The 18372-nt window shown below is 33.7% G+C and overlaps 1 protein-coding gene across 1 annotated transcript in view; it reads right to left on the bottom strand.

Annotated features, from left to right (window-relative positions):
• VPS13B (vacuolar protein sorting 13 homolog B) overlaps window positions 1-18372 on the bottom strand; it is a 611735-nt gene that overhangs the window by 523071 nt on the left and 70292 nt on the right. Inside the window, exons 6-11 of the mRNA XM_080801635.1 lie at window positions 16346-16520; window positions 9791-10059; window positions 2589-2684; window positions 1996-2118; window positions 1393-1530; window positions 391-478 (exon numbers count right to left, since the gene is read on the bottom strand). Of these exons, the coding sequence (XP_080657761.1) occupies window positions 391-478; window positions 1393-1530; window positions 1996-2118; window positions 2589-2684; window positions 9791-10059; window positions 16346-16520 (889 nt within the window). The remainder of the gene's footprint in view (window positions 1-390; window positions 479-1392; window positions 1531-1995; window positions 2119-2588; window positions 2685-9790; window positions 10060-16345; window positions 16521-18372) is intronic.

Below are 18372 nucleotides of genomic sequence, written 5' to 3' on the forward strand. Positions count from 1 at the left end.
ACTATTCTGCTTGAAACAACAGTTTTTTTAATAAAAAGATCTACATAACCTTTGAAATGTATTTAATACGGAAAGGGAAATGTTTATGCTTTTTGACAACTTAATGCAACATGAAATCTGATGTATCAAAATTTTAATATTTGGTACATAATAGAACTAAATCTGGTTGGTCATATAAAATGTCTTCTCAATCAACTACACAAAGAAAGGACTAAGAATCTAAGTGTCTAAGAAAATTATAACATGCTATTATAATTACACCATTTTCCAAAGTAACAGAAGGCAAAGCTGATGTAACAGATTACAGCCGGTCAAGGACCAACTGATTCTGAAGAGTCTTTTGTTTCTGTTGTTCAAGGAAAAGCAAACATAAAGGAAAGAAACTAGTACCTTTGCCACTGATGTTCTCCATTGTATACAGGTAATCCATGTAAAAAGCCCCAAACCTCTGCATTCCAGCTATCTCAGTGTATGTCTCCTGCTGGCACCAAGGAAAACAAACAGAACACACATTGTATCAAAGAGACTGAGTTTAAAACCTGACAAGTCAAGAATCAAACATACATCTTTATATAGAACTCAAATATCAACTCGAAGGATTACCAAAACAAAAGAACAGAGGCTATCCAAAGAATTCATTTCTAAGGAAGTTAATGTTAACTCTACTAAAGACAACACAAGAAAGCATCCATAATTCTACTAGACATTTTGACCACTTTATCAGTAATGTCTGGCTAATGAATACCTATAATGGAAAAGGATAGTACAGCCATGACCATCACAGAACTGTCCAATGTATACTATCAAATACATTTAAACCTTACATATTCCAGTATGCTTATATGAAACTCAAATACTAAAAGTATGCCTAAAATATTTAAAAGATATGGAAATATGCAAATTAAAATTAAATTCTTTACAAAAGTAAATGTAGTAAAAAGTATGTATTATTTATTCTTTTATACTAATCTTCAGGTAACCTTTTTTGAATTTCTAAATTTGTTCCCTAAAAGTACATTAATTTTACATGTAAAATTCAAATAACAGTAAGACACATACGTAGTAAAATGTGAAATTCATCTCTTCCCATTAATCCCATATCCAAAAGTAACTGCAATTAAAAGACTGTTCTACAAGTTTCCCCCATGACTATTTAACAGTTGGGAACGGATAAACAAACTGACTGACTATGCAGTATACAGAAGTTGAGACCTTTGTGTACTCACCAAACTTCTCTAGATGTAGAAACAGGACAAAAATATTCTAAATGCTTCAATAAACAACTAGCATTCAAATGTATTACTTGAGAAGAAAAATGGCAATTACAAGTATTCACACAAAATGTCCACCTAAACACAGCCTAGAAATTGGCTCAAATATATATTCTCTGACCTTATGATGAGCTGCATCCAAGATAAATTCAGCACGAGTACCATTATTTTCTGGGCTTCGGTAATCAAACAGTGAATTTGTAAGATATGTCAACCCTTTCATACTCAAATTTTCACCACAAATAAAGAAACAGGCTTCCTGAAAATAAATGCAAAATTTTTGAACAGGAGGAAAAATCATTGAACTGTTAAAGAAAATAAAACCTTGGTTTTATAACACCCATTCAGTAGTCAATAGAAATCACTACAACTTTAAATCCTGTAAAAAGACAAGGAATGCTGTCTCCATTTTCACTGCCTATCTTGGCAAAGAACATTTTAACAAACCAAAAAGGAACTCCAAGTAGCTGCCATAAACAAGAAAGAAGAAACATTTATGAATTGGAAAGTATTTGGAACTACTGTCCAGGTGTTAAGTGCTACCAACTTTCTAAATTCCCCTGAGCTCTATAATTTCTTACAGGGGAAAACAGTAAAGTTCCTCTCTTAAGCCAAAGATACATGTAGTCTAACAGATTTTTTGGTATGGTTAAACACTTCAGTAAGCACTTCATTATCCCTGTATTCTATCCAAAAAAGGGGAAAGAGGGTGAATTTGACTTACAGTTTCACTTCTATTCATATTCTCTTCAAAATCTTTAACACCCATAATTCCTTTAAGGCACAAGGCTCTGCAACCTACAAAACCAATCTGGCAATCAAAGAAAGGCTCTCCCATCATAAGGGCCTGGTAAGAGGGAAGGAAACATTAGAACTAAGAATCTGAATTTCATAAAAATGTTACAGGCTCAAAAAAGTTACAGGCTTTCCTTGTAGAATTACTGAATTAGTAGAAACTTCTTTAGGATTATGGACTTTCCAAATTTATTCTCCTTAGATCATAAACCCTACTAAATTAAGAAACATCTTACTTATCTCTGTATCCTCAATGACTGGCACTTTATGAACATTAATCCACACATACATACAAGCTCACACAAGTTAAATGTAAAAATGAAAGAATTCATGTTGCATATTATAGTAGAATCTGTTAAAGTAATAATTATTTCAACACAATACTACTGATGACTGAAATAGAAAAAACCGTGAATATATTTTAAAACACACCACTATGATAAAAGCCTGCATTTATTAAATATTAACATAAGGACCATTCAAAAAAGTTTTAAATATATATGTTCAATATTGAAAGATTACCTCAACTGTAGTTCCTTCTTGTTCCCAACACAATACTTCTCTGGATTTTACTTTCTGAGGGCTATAATAACTACTCTCAGCTTGCATTTCAGTGAGCTAAAAAACAATAAAGGAATATTAAATAAGTAAAATTAGTATTAGATAGCAATAAACTGTCATTACTGTGATGAATTGATGGAAACAGGGCCAATTTTAAGATTCAGGAAATTTAATTATTAAGCAGGAAAACAGGTGCAACAAAAACAGCTGTAACAGATTATCCATGGTATAAAGGTTGAATATTCTAGTGTAAGCTCAAATAGAGAATTTAAATATCACCGTATTTTTATTTAACATCTTTGTGTCATATCAATATTGCTTAAAAAGGTAAAAGCTATGTAGCTATAACAGTCTCATATATTCATATATTCTGCCAAAATTCATATAGTTCATATATTCTGCCAAAAATTTACATGTTCTAACCTCTATTCATTTTATATACCATACAACTTCAACCAGAGTTAGTTCAATCATTTCCAAAATTTCTCCCAAATTTTTCATCAGAAAGAAAACTAAGACAAAACAAAACAAAACACAACACAACACCCACAGATAAATTTAACAAAGCTTCATCTAGCTCTATGAGGGAAGTAGGTTCATGGGTGTTTACTCTCAAACTATGTGTCTCACTCTGAAGTGTGTAAACCTGGTGATTCACAGACCTGTACCCCTGGGGATAAAAATACAATTTATGTTTATAAAAAATAAAAAAAATTATATCGGTGGAAAAAAAAAAGTATGTGTCTCAGACTCATTCGATCATGCAAATACTTAATGAGTGACAGCTACATAACAAGTACTAATCTAGATGCTTCCAAAACAACAACCACAACAACCACCCTTGCACCCATCAAGCTTACAACACATTACTTGTATGTATCTAGACAAAATTAGATAAATTATTTTTTTTAAGACGTACTTTTCTAAATGCAATGTGGTATCCTGGTTTGGATTATATTACAGAAAACAACATTATGAAATTCAGTTAAAGTCTGGAATTTAACAGAAATGCACCGGTGTTGGCTTCCCAGTTTTGACACGTGTACTATGACAGTATAAGATATTAACAACGGAGAAACTGAGTAAGGAATCTAAGTGAACTCTCTGTACATTGCAAATTTTCTGTAAACCTAAAACTGTTCCAAAGTATTTATTTTTTCAAAGGTATTCTGCCCATGTTTACTAATGAGACCCTTCCTTACTCTTGTGAAATGGATGTATTATTCAAACATTAAGGCAAAGTCAAAAATCACATTTAAAAAAAAAACCAGTATTTAACTTAAGTCAAATAGAACTTATTAAACCAGAAAGTTTTAATTTTAAGCATGATAACTTCCCTGTGCTTAAAATCAACTAATTATTTTCATTTTTTGTAACAAAAAGTTTCTATACAAGCCCTTATTTTTTAGATGCTTCTAGAACTGGTATACAGAATGTTGTTATTTTAAAGTACAATTCTATAAAATGCTCAAGTAAAATTCAGTATTTTAAACTTGATCACCCTTCAGCTGTCTACAATTATTGTACAGAAAAAGCAATTAATTGATTAAAAGGACTCAAACATTACAAGAACAATCTTCAACATGATTTTTTAAATACTACATTTAATTTGGCATGATTTTTGTTGGATTGATATCAACTGTTCAGAATGCTAATGTAGAAACATGACCTTATTTTCTGACCAAAATATGAACCACAAATTAATTCCATACATTCTTTGAATCCAAGCTGAACAATGAATTCTAATGTTTTCCTCCTAAATCTCAACATATTTCCCTTAGACAAACTTTAGAAACATAAATGTTCTAAATTTTTTTAAAGATGTATTAACTAATGACAAGTACTGCTCTAAAAGTCTATAAAAGTTTTATATATAAATACAAACTATTCTGAATCAGTTTAATACAATTCTCATCAATGAGCAGATATATACCAGAATAATTTCAAACTAACAAAAATATGCAAAAATCATCAGAAAAGACAGAACTTTACTAGCAATCCTTAAATTCCCTCACAAAATTAGATTAAAAATAACTTCTTTTGGATCAACTAAAACTGGCAATATACCATATGATTTAACTCTTATGTGGAATCTACAAAACAAAACAAATGAAAAAAACCAACAAAAAAGAATCATCAGACCAATAAATACAGACAACAAACTTATGGTTGTAAGAGGGGAGGAGTGTAGAGGGATGGGCAAAATGGATGAAGAAGTATAGGATATATTGGCTTCCATTATGGAAAGAACAAGTCATGGGAATATAAAAGGCACAGACAGCATAGGGAATATAGTCAATGACATTATAATAGTGTTGTATGGTGCCAGATGGTAACTACACTTGTGGTGAGCATACCATAAGGTATAGAAATGTGGAATCACTATGTTGTACAGCTGAAACTAATGTAACATTGTGTATCCACTACACTCAAAAAAAATTACACCAAGAAAACTCTTAAGCATAATTTAAGTTCTCAACAAAATGTTAATTCATGCTGCTGTTAGGAAGATGTTTATATCTTTTAGAACTTAAGCTTGAATATACTCCTAATTAATGCAATTAAAATCATTATTGCCAAACACGTCTATTAAATGCAGAGATAATATCATGAAAAAATTTTTTAAATAAATTTAAAAAATAAAATTGACAATACATGTAATATTAGTTGGCAATGATTGGCTATGTGTGTGTGTGTGTGTGCGTGTATGTGTGTGTATACATACATATACATATATATACACACACACATATATACACACATTTTTTTAAAGATTTGAGAGAGAGAGACAGCACAAGTGGGAGGGGCCAAGGGAGAGGGAGTGAGAAACTCAAGCAGACTCCAACACTGAGTGTGGAACCCAACACAGGGCTCCACCCCAAGACCCTGAGATCATGACCTGAACCAAAACCAAAAGTGAGATGCTCAACCAACCTCGACATCCAGACACCCCAGTGTTTCTATTATATATTTTATTTTTTTAAAACACTTTATTTATTTATTTGACAGACAGAGATCAGAAGTAGGCAGAGAGGCAGGCAGAGAGAGAGGAAGGGAAGCAGGCTCCCTGTTGAGCAGAGAGCCCAATGCAGGCCTCGATCCCAGGACCCTGGGATCATGACCTGAGCTGAACGCAGAGGCTTTAACCCATTGAGCCACCCGGCTCCCCTCTATTACATATTTTCAAGATTTGTTTTATTTTTAATTTTACAGCCTGATAATTCTTTTCATCAAAGCTATATCCACGAATTTCAATTATGAAATTTATAATAAAAAATAATTGGTTCCATAGAAAAATTCAGAAATGTAAAATAGCACAGCTAATGAATTTTTATCATTTTTGCTCCAATTGTATTACCAAAAAAATCTTTTAAGTCAATCAAGCTCAATATTCACTAAAACTCATTTTCTACATCTTTCAGGGTTTGTCATATTGGGAAATACTTGATGATTTAAATTAGAGAAGTCTTTAAAGACTATTTACTTAATTTAAAATATTTTTAATCTACTGTCTGGTATAATTATAAATTGTATACCTTTACCACTGATTTAAAAAGTTTATTTCAAGTAGTTAAATAATCCAAGCCAAATTAAAAACACCATGAGAGCAAAAACCTGATTTTTTCTTTCCTATGCTACATGCTACATTTCCAGTACCTAACAAGTTATCTGGAATAATACCTAGAATACTACTTCACAGGCTGGACCCAGGAGTTTATCTCCTTCAGAAAAATGGCTCTATAATAATCCAACAAAGACAAATAAAATGGAAGAAATAAAATCCTAAAGAGGATCCCAAAATTTTGGAAGATGGCAAGCAGATAAGGAGATAGGCAGAAGGATGGAGGATTTATTTGTTGAATATATACTGGCAATTTCCTAGAGCTGGAGATACAAGTACTCTTTTTAAAAATTACCACCAACTGAGTTTGGGGTACTACCAAAAAAGAATACCAACAATTTTCTGAAAAGGCTATTATTATTATTCTTTCATCCACTAATGGACATTTAGGTTATTGTTGTTCTGGTTTTGTTTTGTTTTTTTAAGGGTTTTTGTTTGTGTAAGTAAGCTCTACACCCAATGTGGAGCTCAAGAGTCAAGAGTCCCATGCTCTACCAACTGAGCCAGCCAGGTGCCCCAAGCTGTTTCAATTCTTTGGCCATCGTAAATAGTGCTTTTATGAACATTCGTGTACATCTATTTGAGCAAAGTTTAATTGTTTTGAGTATGCACTCAGTGGAACTGCTGGGTCATATGATTCTAAGTTTAATGTTTTGAGGAACCACCAAACTGTTTTTCACAGTGACTGCACCATTTTAAATTTCCACCATTTGCTTTTTTCCCATTTGCTTTTAACCAACTCCACCTAAGATCCCGCCAGTATCAAATCACTATTTCCGTCAAGATCACAAGAATTCCCACAATGCCAAATCCAATAATCCATTCTCACAAATGACCTACTCTGTCAACTTTAAAACATTTATGGCACTCAGCTTCCAGATAGACACTCTTGGTATTCTGCCTAACTTATTTTCAGTTTCCCACGCTATTTCTGCCTTTTCTTTCCAAATAATTAACATCACAGTGCCCCAAAACTTGACCCCAGAACCTCTCCTTTTTAGACATATATATGCCGGTTCCGGTCTTAATAAAATCCTCACTCTCCCTTATATACCCAGACCAAACTTCTAATCTGAACTCTAGATTCATTAACCCAACCTAACAGCTGTACTTTAATATACAGTGGGCATCTTAAACTTGTCCAAAACCAAACTCGTGATTTTCTCTCTCTCACAGTCCTCCTCATGTCAAAAAAATCCATCCTCAATTCTTCTAGTTGCTCAGAAACCATCCTTGGATCGTCTCCATTTATGTATCACAATAAAATCTACCATGAAGTTCTGTCCCCTTGACCTTCAAAATAGATCCAAAATCCAGCTACATTTCACCACCTCCCCTTGCTATCATCCTAGTCTGGCAATCATTATCTCCTGCTTGCAAAATCCTCTCTAGTCTGATCTTATTTCTGCTTTTGCTCCCTACAATCTATTCTCAATAAAGCAACCAGAGTGATGCCGTTTAAAACATAACTCAGATCATTCTGTAACTACTATGCTAAAAATTGTCCAAGAACTTCTTATCTCACCCAGGATTAATGACAAAGTCCCTAACCTAAAATGACCTACACAGTTTTACAATTTATGGATCTTGGGGCGCCTGGGTGGCTCAGTGGGTTGAAGCCTCTGCCTTCGGCTCAGGTCATGATCCCGGGGTCCTGGGATCGAGCCCCGCATCGGAATCTCTGCTTAGCGGGGAGCCTGCTTCCTCCTCTCTCTCTGCCTGCCTCTCTGCCTACTTGTGATCTCTGTCTGTCAAATAAATAAATAAAATCTTAAAAAAAAAAAAACCAATTTATGGATCTCTCCCCAATTCCATCTCCTCTCTGACCTGATTTTATACTATTCTCATTTTAGCCCACTCTGCTCTGGCCCCACTGGCTTCCTTAATATTCCTTGAACTTTTGGGGTCTTCACATTTGCTATTCTTAGAATTTCATTCCTATGTATATACACAGCTTTTTCTTTCATGAGTCTTTGCTTAAAGGTCCCCCTTCCTATTAAGGCCTTCCCTGATCACCCAATTGTAAATTCTTTAATACCTTCCTATCCAATGGACACATTCACTATTCCTCTTCCCTCTTTATTTTTCTATTTAACCCTTATCATAAATGGGCATACTAAGTGGCTTACTTGCTTATAATGACAATTTATACTTTAAGAGATATCTATGTCATCTGTTCACTGGGTATCCTTAAAGACAAAATGGCACCTGGCACATAGAAGACAGTAGTATTTATTGAATGAATTAGATACTATTCAAGGATATTACATGTGTGATAATATTATCAATAAAAAGCCAAGAAATAAATACTAGAAATTAAGTTTGGGCTATAACTGAGGGGGAAATAAGACAATATATGATCCAAGAACACACATGGGGTGCCAAAGTACTAATAATTTTATATTTCTTAAAATAAAAAGGTGCTCCTAATTCAAATGGATACATGCACGTCTGTGCTTATTGCAGCATTATTTACAATAGTTAAATTATGGAAGCAGCTCAAGAAGATGTGTGTGTGTGTGTGTGTGTGTGTGCGCGCGCGTGCATGTACAATGGAATGTTCAGCCATAAAAAAGAATGAAATCGTGTCATTTGCAATGACATGAACAGAACTAGAGGGTATAATGCTAAGCAAAATAAGCCAGTCAGAGATTTCACTCACGTGGATTTTAAGCAACATATGAGTAAACAAGCAAGAAAGGGGGGAGAAAAAGAGACAGACAAACCAAGATATAGACTCTTAACTATGTAGAACAAACTGATGGTTACCAGAGGGGAGGTGGTGAAAAGACGGGTGAGAAAGATGATGGGGATTATAAAGGACACTTGTGATGAGCACTGAGTGATGTATGGAAGGGCTGAATCACTCTACTGTACACCTGAAACTAATATAACAGTGTATGTTAACTAACTGGAATTAAAAACTTAATATAAAAAATTAAAGTGTTCACTCTACTATTCTTTACCTGGAAGATATCTATTATATAGTCTCTTTTGACTATACACTTTACATGTATTTATTAATGGAGAAAGTAGTCTAAGTATGTGAAACACTACTGAAAACCCAAGTTAAATGAGGACCTAGAAAAGAAATAAGACTATCTCAAAGAGTAAAAGAGGTGAGGAAAGAGTGAAATTTTATGTAAACAGCGCTTTAAAGAAATTTTGTAATGAAAGAGCCAGAGATCAAACAGTAAGTAGAGGTATATATGAATTCAAGGGAGAGGTTTTATTGCAATTCTTTTTTAATGGAAATATAAAGGCATCCTTGTTTGCCAATTTGAGGATCCAGTGGGAAGAGAAACTTTCCACGAAACTGATAAAAATTAATAATAATAATAAAGTAGAAAAGGCTTAAAGAAGATAGAAAAAGATCAAAATTCAGAGTTAGATGAAGGAACACAATTTTATGAAATAAAGATCGCTAGACTATCTTACATCTACTAAGTGTAAAACAAACTTTAAACTAGATCCTTTCCAGAAATCAAAATTTATGCATTAAAGTTGAAAGAAATATGACAGCAAAAAAGCGAAAACCTACTTTGAAAGTCACAGTTGCCTTTGTACAGTAAAATCCTATAGACACAATGGGATCCCTCAAAGTCTGTGCTTTTTGCTGATGCGTAGTTGATGTAGGATCATTCCCAAGGAAGTCTTCCTCACCATCATCGTAACTCACAATTGCAGGCACAAATGACCAGGCCCACGACACCCATCCCTGTGACTGTTCATCCTCTTGCTGTGAATACAGGTCTTGGCCTTTGTACTGAGCAGGATACTGCATATCTATTCTCGTTTCATCCTCGGCACCTATCAAAATAAGGTCATTTTAAATAAATCAGGAGGATTTAACTAAAAGGAAAATTAGGAATGTAAATTCTATAAAAATGTTTCTCCCACATCCTTCTTTCCACATATAAATTATAAATAAGTTATACAATGGTTATTATTATTTGAAACCAATAATACAGCATTATATTCAAGTTGATTGTTTTTTTAAAGATTTTTTTTTTATTTACTTGACAGAGAAAGAGCACATATGCAAGAGAATGCAGGCAGGCGGAGCAGCAGAAGGAGAGTGAGAAGCAGCCTCCCGGCTGAGCAGGGAGCCAGACATGGAACTCAATCCGAGGGTCCTGGGATCATGACCTGAGCCAAAGGCAGCCGCTTAACTGACTGAGCCACCCTGGCGCCCCACTACTTTCAAGTTTCTATATGTTGTACTATGTTAATCCCCTTTCATAGTCCACAATTAATGTTCTATAGGGCATAGTTTATAACATAGTTCTAAATGTATTTGCCAAATACAAAGCATAAATTCATTCTTTAGCATTCCACTAACTAAAAACTTCCTCCCCAAAATAAGGCTAAAGTGCTGAAAAACTGACTTCTCAGAAACATATTCATGTCAGAAATATTCAAGAAAAGTTCTTTATTTCCTGATATACCCAATAAAGAAAATGTCAGGCACTCCTAGACAAAAAAGTACCCCCCCTCCAAAAACAACTATCCTTAGCGATGAAAGTAAATATTATAATAAAATTATTGTTATATGGGGGGCGCCTGGGTGGCTCAGTGGGTTAAAGCCTCTGCCTTCAGCTCAGGTCATGATCCCAGGGTCCTGGGATCGAGGCCGGCATTGGGCTCTCTGCTCGGCAGGGAGCCTGCCTCCTCCTCTCTCTCTGCCTGCCTCTCTGTCTACTTGTGATCTCTGTCTGTCAAATAAATAAACTCTTTTAAAAAAATAAAATAAAATAAATAAAACATTTTAAAAAATTATTGTTATATGAAGCTAAAAAATACTGTTGGTGATTCTTTCTTATTAGTAGGAACATATATTAGTAACTTTCCTATTCTACATATGAAAAAATTTTAGCAAATTACTTTCATTTGGTTAGAAATTGGCAAAGGATTTAGATTCCAACCACTTCAACTCATTCTACCTTCTCCAACTCATTCTACATTTGTAAAGACAAACTGCACCAAACTCCATTAACATTACCCTAACAATACAAACAAAAAAAAGTTCATCATGGAATTTAGAAAAACTATTACTTTTTTAGAGAATTCATAGTATAAGCAGTGTCCAGCAGATTCAAGCTATCTACTCTTCAGTAATAAATCTATAATACATACACTTCATTAATTATCATCTTCATTCAGAACCAGATTTCTGGCTAGAAAAACTTCGTAACTTTTTAAATCCTTATAGCAGGAGACTCTTGGAATATCCTAGATGTATAGTTCATGAAACATGGCCATTCACCTTAGTTCATGTGGGAAGGAAAAGACTTCATAAGTAGTAACTAAAGAACCTAATATACAGTACTAAGAAACTTTAGCCATTTTTCTTCAAAATAAATTATAAAAATTACAAATCCAAAAAATATTTTGTATATTCTTTATATCTTGCTGTTTAGCCATAAACATTTTATCAGTTTCTGCTGGGGAATAAATAAAGCCTGTTATCAAATGCCCCCATAAGACCTTAAATTGGACATCATTAATGATCATCTTGGTTATAAAACAAGTCAGGTCACCTCCACCCAGGCAGCAGTGACCAGGTTGAGTCCACAGAGCTAGACTCTTGACCTCGGTTGTCTAAACCATTAAAACAGAAGAAGTATCTACTGCTTGATCTTGTGAAACAAAAGAAACATAACTAAAAATCGGCCACTATAATTTACACTTAATTAAAAATTAGGAGGGATTTTGATGAAAGACGCTTCTGAAGTTTCAAATCTTTGCTCACTGCCTTGCAGAAAGAATGAATTAGAGTCCTGAAAAGAAAAAAGCATCTCCCTAATCTCTGGGTAGAATTTCCTAAAATATTCTTTTCCTTTGGAAGAGTGTATCTTTTCTGGGGCCCTCTAATAGAATTCAGGAAATTCGTGAATTCTGACAGAAAAATACATATTAAGTATTTAAAATGTAGCACTTTCAATTATGAATGTAGGTAACAAATTGCAGTTGCATAGTTTAATTATAAATATAAGTAATAAATCACAGTTGCATCACCAATAACTACAAAACCTACAAAAACCAGTTCAAACATCAGTAATGAAGCTATCTCAAAATATCGAAATATGTGTTTACTCATCTCTGAACACAAAAGACCTGTTCAGAGAGAGCTCCTCATATCTGCAGAGTATCCCACTCCAGGCCTCAGCTAAGTATTACTCAATTTCATGCAAGGAAACTATTGAGGCCACTAAAAGAACCACCAAAAAAAAAAAGGCAAGAAAACAACCTCTAAGACTTACACAAAATTGGAACTAATTTGTGATCTCAGCAGAAAGAAAGAAAAAAACCTTTAATTCATTACTCATCAAGAAAGTACTCAAAAGGCTGACTGTCAGTAGTAAGACAAAACTGGCCTTAAGCTAATGGCAGCTCTGATCCCAACTAAGAAACACTGAAAGCAAGACAAGGGAATTAAATTATTTCTAAGTAACTTAACTTTTTGCTATATACAAATATATTCAGCATCCAACAAGATAAAGTTCACAATGCCTGGCATCAAATTAATAATTATCAGGCATGCGAAGAAGAAAATATATATAACACAGATAAGGAAAAAAGTCAATACAAAAAGATCTAGGAATGACACAATTTAGCATTAGTAAACACAGACATTAAAAGTTATATAAATGAGATATTTAAGAAAGCATAAACAAGAAATAAGATTTTTTTTAACAACTAAACTTCTAGAGATGAAAAATACAGTATCTGAGGTGAAATATAAACTAGCTATGATAAATAGCAGATTAAATACAGAAGATTAGTGAACAAGAACAGAAAAAGAAACTCAACAACCAAAAAATAAAGAACAGAAATGAACAAAACCATCAGAGAGCTCTAGCGAACTTCAAGAAACCTAATATACATGTAATTAGTCTCCAAAGGAGAGAGTGTTGAAAAACAGTTCAAGAAATAATGCCCACGAATTTTCTAAATATATACGAAAACTATAAACCCACAGACCTAAAAATCTTAATGTATTCCAAACACAAGTAACATGAAGAAAGGATACCACTGCATATCAAAATCAAGATTCTTAAAACCTTCTGTGAAGAGGTTCACAGGCTTGACCAGAGTGCCAAAGGAATCCATACACCCACAATAAAAGGATCCCTGCTTTAGACAGATGAGAAAACTAATTTCAACTACTCTGCAAGCAAATAGAGTTGCTTTCTCCCTTTTTTAATGTAAAGAAACCTAATCACTTCTAAGAGGACAAATCAGTTATAAAGGAAAAATTTGAAATCTACATTTAATCAAAATTTAAAACTCTTCTCAAGATACCTATTAAAAAATGAATTAGTCAAGTCACAAGCCAGCAAAAAATATTCCCAAAACATGTATATGACATAGTATTTGAATTCAGAATATGTTAAAAAATTACAAATCAGTAATGAAACCCAACAAAGGTTTAAAAATAGTCCAACAGTTAAATACTCTTCACAAAGGTAAATACATTAACGGTCAATAACCACATGAAAAACTTCAAAATAACTGCTCATCAATGAAATGCAAATCAAAACCACAATGAGATACCACAACACATCCATCAGAATGGTAAAGAGTTTAAAAAAAAAAAAAAAAAGACAACACCAAATGCTGGCAAAGATGTGGAACAACTAGAACTCTCCTACAATGTTGTGGAAATGTAAAACAGCACATCCAGCACAACCTCAACATACAATTCCACTGTTAGGTATCTACCCAAGAGAAAGTACAGCACAGATCTACAAGAGGCTTGTAGAAAAATGTCCATGACAGCTTTATTTATAATAGCCAAAACTGGAAACAACACAAATATCCATCAATAGGAAAATGGCAAAAATAAACTATGGTATATTCATACACTGTATCTAGCAATAAAAGGGAAAGAACTACTGACAAATGCAACAACACAGATGAATCCCCAAAATATTATACCTTCAGGGCAGTGAAAATATTCTGGAGAAATCATAATGATGACCATATGTCATTATGCCTTTGCCAAAACCCATAGGACATCAATACCAAGAATGAATCATAATGTTAACTACACACAGGTATACACATTTCTCAAAACTTAAATAGTATACTTAAGATTTATGCATTTCACTTTGTAAATTACACCCTCAAAAAAAAATAAAAGGAACCATTAAAAAATACAAACTCTAGTTAACAATAAGCTGCTGAAGTCTAGGGGTGAAATGTACTGATGTCTAACCTACTTTGACAGCCATCAAAAGCACTGGTTGAACTGATGGAGAAGTTGAATGAACAGCTATGTGATAAAGCAAATTTAACAAAATATTAAGTATTGAATCTAGATGATGAGTATATGGGTGTCCACTGGATAATACACTTTTTACTTTTCTATATATTTGAAATTTTTCATAATAGCATGTTGGAAAAATATTGAGCACCTTCTGGTGCTAGGTTTTGTTCTAGATGTTAGACATTATTCCTGTTTCAGGAGTTCACGGTCTTGGAGCGCCTGGGTGGCTCACTCGGTTAAGGTCTGCCTTCGGCTCAGGTCATGATCTCAGGATCCTGGGACCATGCCCTGCATCAGGGTCCCTGCTAAGCGGGGGAGTCTGCTTCTCCCTCTCCCTGTGCAGCTCCCCCTCCTTGTGCTCTCTTGCTCTCTCCCTCTCTCTGTCAAATGAATAAATAAAACCTTAAAAAAAAAAAAAAAGGAGTTCATTGTCTAACAGGAATTCACTGTCCAGTGTGAAATAAAGATGTGTTTTCTATGTACATACACTTATTAATGTAATTCCCTAAGCTTTTAAGGTAGTATAAGTTTTTCCATAAGCTGTAATTTAAATATAAATTTCACATTTAGAAGTGTACAATTCAGTGTTTTTAATATAATCACAAAATTGTGCAACCATCATCACTATCCAATTTTAGAACATTTTCATCACTCTAAAAAGAACACCTTTACCCATTAGCAGTCACTCTCCATTTCCTTCTCTCCCCAGGCCCTGGTTACTAATCTACTTTCTACTTCTATGGAATTGGCTATTATGGACATTTCATATAAATGGAATCATACAATGTGTTCCTTTCTGACCGGCTGCTTTCACTTAAGATATTTTTGAAGTTCATCATGATGTAGCATGTATCAGTTTTTCATTATTTTGTATGACTGAATAATATTCTAGGGTATGGATATATCACAATCGTTAACCCATTCATCAGGTGATGGACATTTGGGTTGTTTCACTTTTTGGTTACCATGAATAATGTTGCCATTTAACATTAACATGAAAATTTTTATATGGACATATGTTATCAATTCTTTTGCATATATACCTAAGAGTGGAATTGCTGGGTCATTTGGTAATTCTATGTTCAATTTTTTTAAGGAACTAGATTGTTTTCCAAAACAGCTCTACAATTTTACATTCCTACAACCAACATAAAGATTCCAACTTCACTACAATCTTGCCAACACTTGTCATTATCTATCTTTTGATTATAGTCACGCCAGTGGCCTTGAAGTGATGTCTCACTGTGGTTTTAAGGGAAGACAACACATCTTTTTATCTGTTTTCCCACATTACCAGTGTTCAGTACATTCAGTAGACTTCAGTAAAAGTATAATGAACTGAATAACTGAGGTTAACCCACTAGTATCATTCAATGAAACATACACTTCACCAATAATGTCTAATTAACTAGGTATCCTCCAATGAGTACATAGTTAAGTGTAACTATAGTTAAATATAATTACATATAATAACTAAGTATATCTAACTCCCGTGTAACTCTTAGCAAGCCTTTGCAAAAAATTAACAATACCACAATTTATTAGGAAATGTTGATGATGCATTACCTTAATTTTCATAGTACATTCTGAACACTTATACCTATTAGAAATATTAAAGTTACTTTAAGAATGTAAAAAGAAAATCACAGTAATATCCACCATGTAAAGGAAAAAAAAATCAAGTAGTGTCAAACAACCAAAATAAAATCATTCTATCATATTGAAACACTGAAAATTCAATCTAATGTTTTAGTTTTCAAAGTTTCACAACGGTGAAAAAGCATATAAACAACAGTTCAAAAATAAAGTTTTTGTTATATTTACCTGTAATGTTTCCTAACATATCTTTATTGTGACAGGTAGGATCTTCCATTTCCCCATCTTTAAAGTTGCCTATTTCCCCATAGTAAAGAGCAATCCCAAGTTGCATTATACGGATAAACATAGGCAGTTGTTGATCTGTGATAGAAAGTTTCAAACTCTCTACTAAGGTATGAATCTGTATTTGAAAAAAAACAAACATCAACAAAAGCATGTTCAAAGGAAGTACCTTTTAACATAAATAGATAAATGTTAAAAGTCCTAAAATAGAGAACACCATAAGAGAAAAGTAATGTCCCAAACACTTCTAATACATAAGCCAAAATAATTTACTCTAATATCTTAGGAATTAAATTTGCTACAATGACCAATCAACTTTAGATAGAAACTGTACTAAGCCAAATTATGTAAGTACAAATAGAAATGATGATGTTAGTCACACTAGACTTCTAGGTAACTTTTCCAGAAATAAAGTTATGGAAAGAAAATATCAACTCCATAGTATGAAGAATATCATAGCACTCCCCCCCAAAATCAGAAAGATTTGTCACACCAAGAATAAAAGTTCATAATGTCATTTTAATAAAACCTTAATCACCCTTTCCAGCTTCATTAACCAAGAACATTAATACACATTCCAAAAGTGTAATACGTGAGAAAATTACTAACATTACAACTACAGAAGTATGAACTTAATAAAATTTTGTCAAATATTGAAAACCAAGTGTTTTCAATGTTCAGAAAAGTTTTCCAAACAAGTTTTAAGAGATTTAAATAGGACATAAAATTTGTAACATGAATCAGTTATAATAAAGAAACAAGATCAATTACTAACAAATAGGATATATAGCAGTCAATCAAAGTTACCCTTACAGAAAGAAAGATATTAATAAAATATAAAATAGTCTCAGTGTAATATTCCCTGCTGTTATATAAAACATGGAATAAAACCAATTAAGCCATAAAGTCAAGTCTCCTGGAAGGTTTATTCTGACTTCCAGGACTCTTGGAAGGATTTATGAAACATGAAAAAGTAATAGTAATCATATTTTTAGGATTAAAGGCACAAATGTTTGTATTTGAAGGGGAAGAAAACTGCAAAGGCTATATTTAATTATGAGTACAGGTTTCTTAAAACTGACTTAAAAATCATACACTGAACAGACCAAGAAAAGGTAAGAGAAAGTTTGGTACAAGGAGGAGAGAGTGCATGGTGCAGGCCTGCCGAGCTCTTCTTAATTTTAAAATATTGTATGGCACCAGGGCACCTCGGTGGCTCAGTGGGTTAAAGCCTCTGCCTTCAGCTCATGATCTCAGGGTCCTGGGATCTCAGGGTCCTGGGATCAAGCCCCACATCGGTACTCAGCAGGAGCCTGCTTCCCCCCCCGCCCCCGCCTGCCTCTCTGCCTGCTTGTGATCTCTGTCTGTCAAAAAAATAAATAAAATCTTTAAAAAGAAAAAAAAAAGAAAATTTTCAAAAATAGGGGAAATGTTACATAAGTTATGTACTCATAAAATCTGTATCTCAGATGTATCTCAGATGACACAAAACCTAGGACATATTTGTCCCAACAGATAGAAAATTATAAAAAGCCAACCTAAAACATAGATAAATTTAAAAACCACTTAAATATATGTGAGAGGTTTAAATAAATAACTACAGTATCTGGAATATTCTGGGAAATCCCCTCTCTTCTAGGGGATCGATGAGGTTACCCAAGTGCTTTTTTTTTTTTTTAAGATTTTATTTATTTATTTGACAGATAGAGATCAGAAGTAGGCAGAGAGGCAGGCAGAGAGAGAGAGGAGGAAGCAGGCTCCCTGCTGAGCAGCAGCGAGCCCAATGTGGGGCTTGATCCCAGGACCCTGGGATCATGACCTGAGCCGAAGGCAGAGGCTTTAGCCCACTGAGCCACCCAGGCGCCCCGCCCATGTGCTTTTAATATATACTTCCTAGGACTGGGAGTTAGAAGAATGACAGATCTAACTCAAAATGGCAAATGTTACACCACAATGTTATTAATAAAAAA

This window comes from Martes martes (genome assembly GCF_963455335.1).
Source record: "Martes martes genome assembly, chromosome: 4".
Lineage (NCBI taxonomy): Eukaryota > Metazoa > Chordata > Mammalia > Carnivora > Mustelidae > Martes > Martes martes.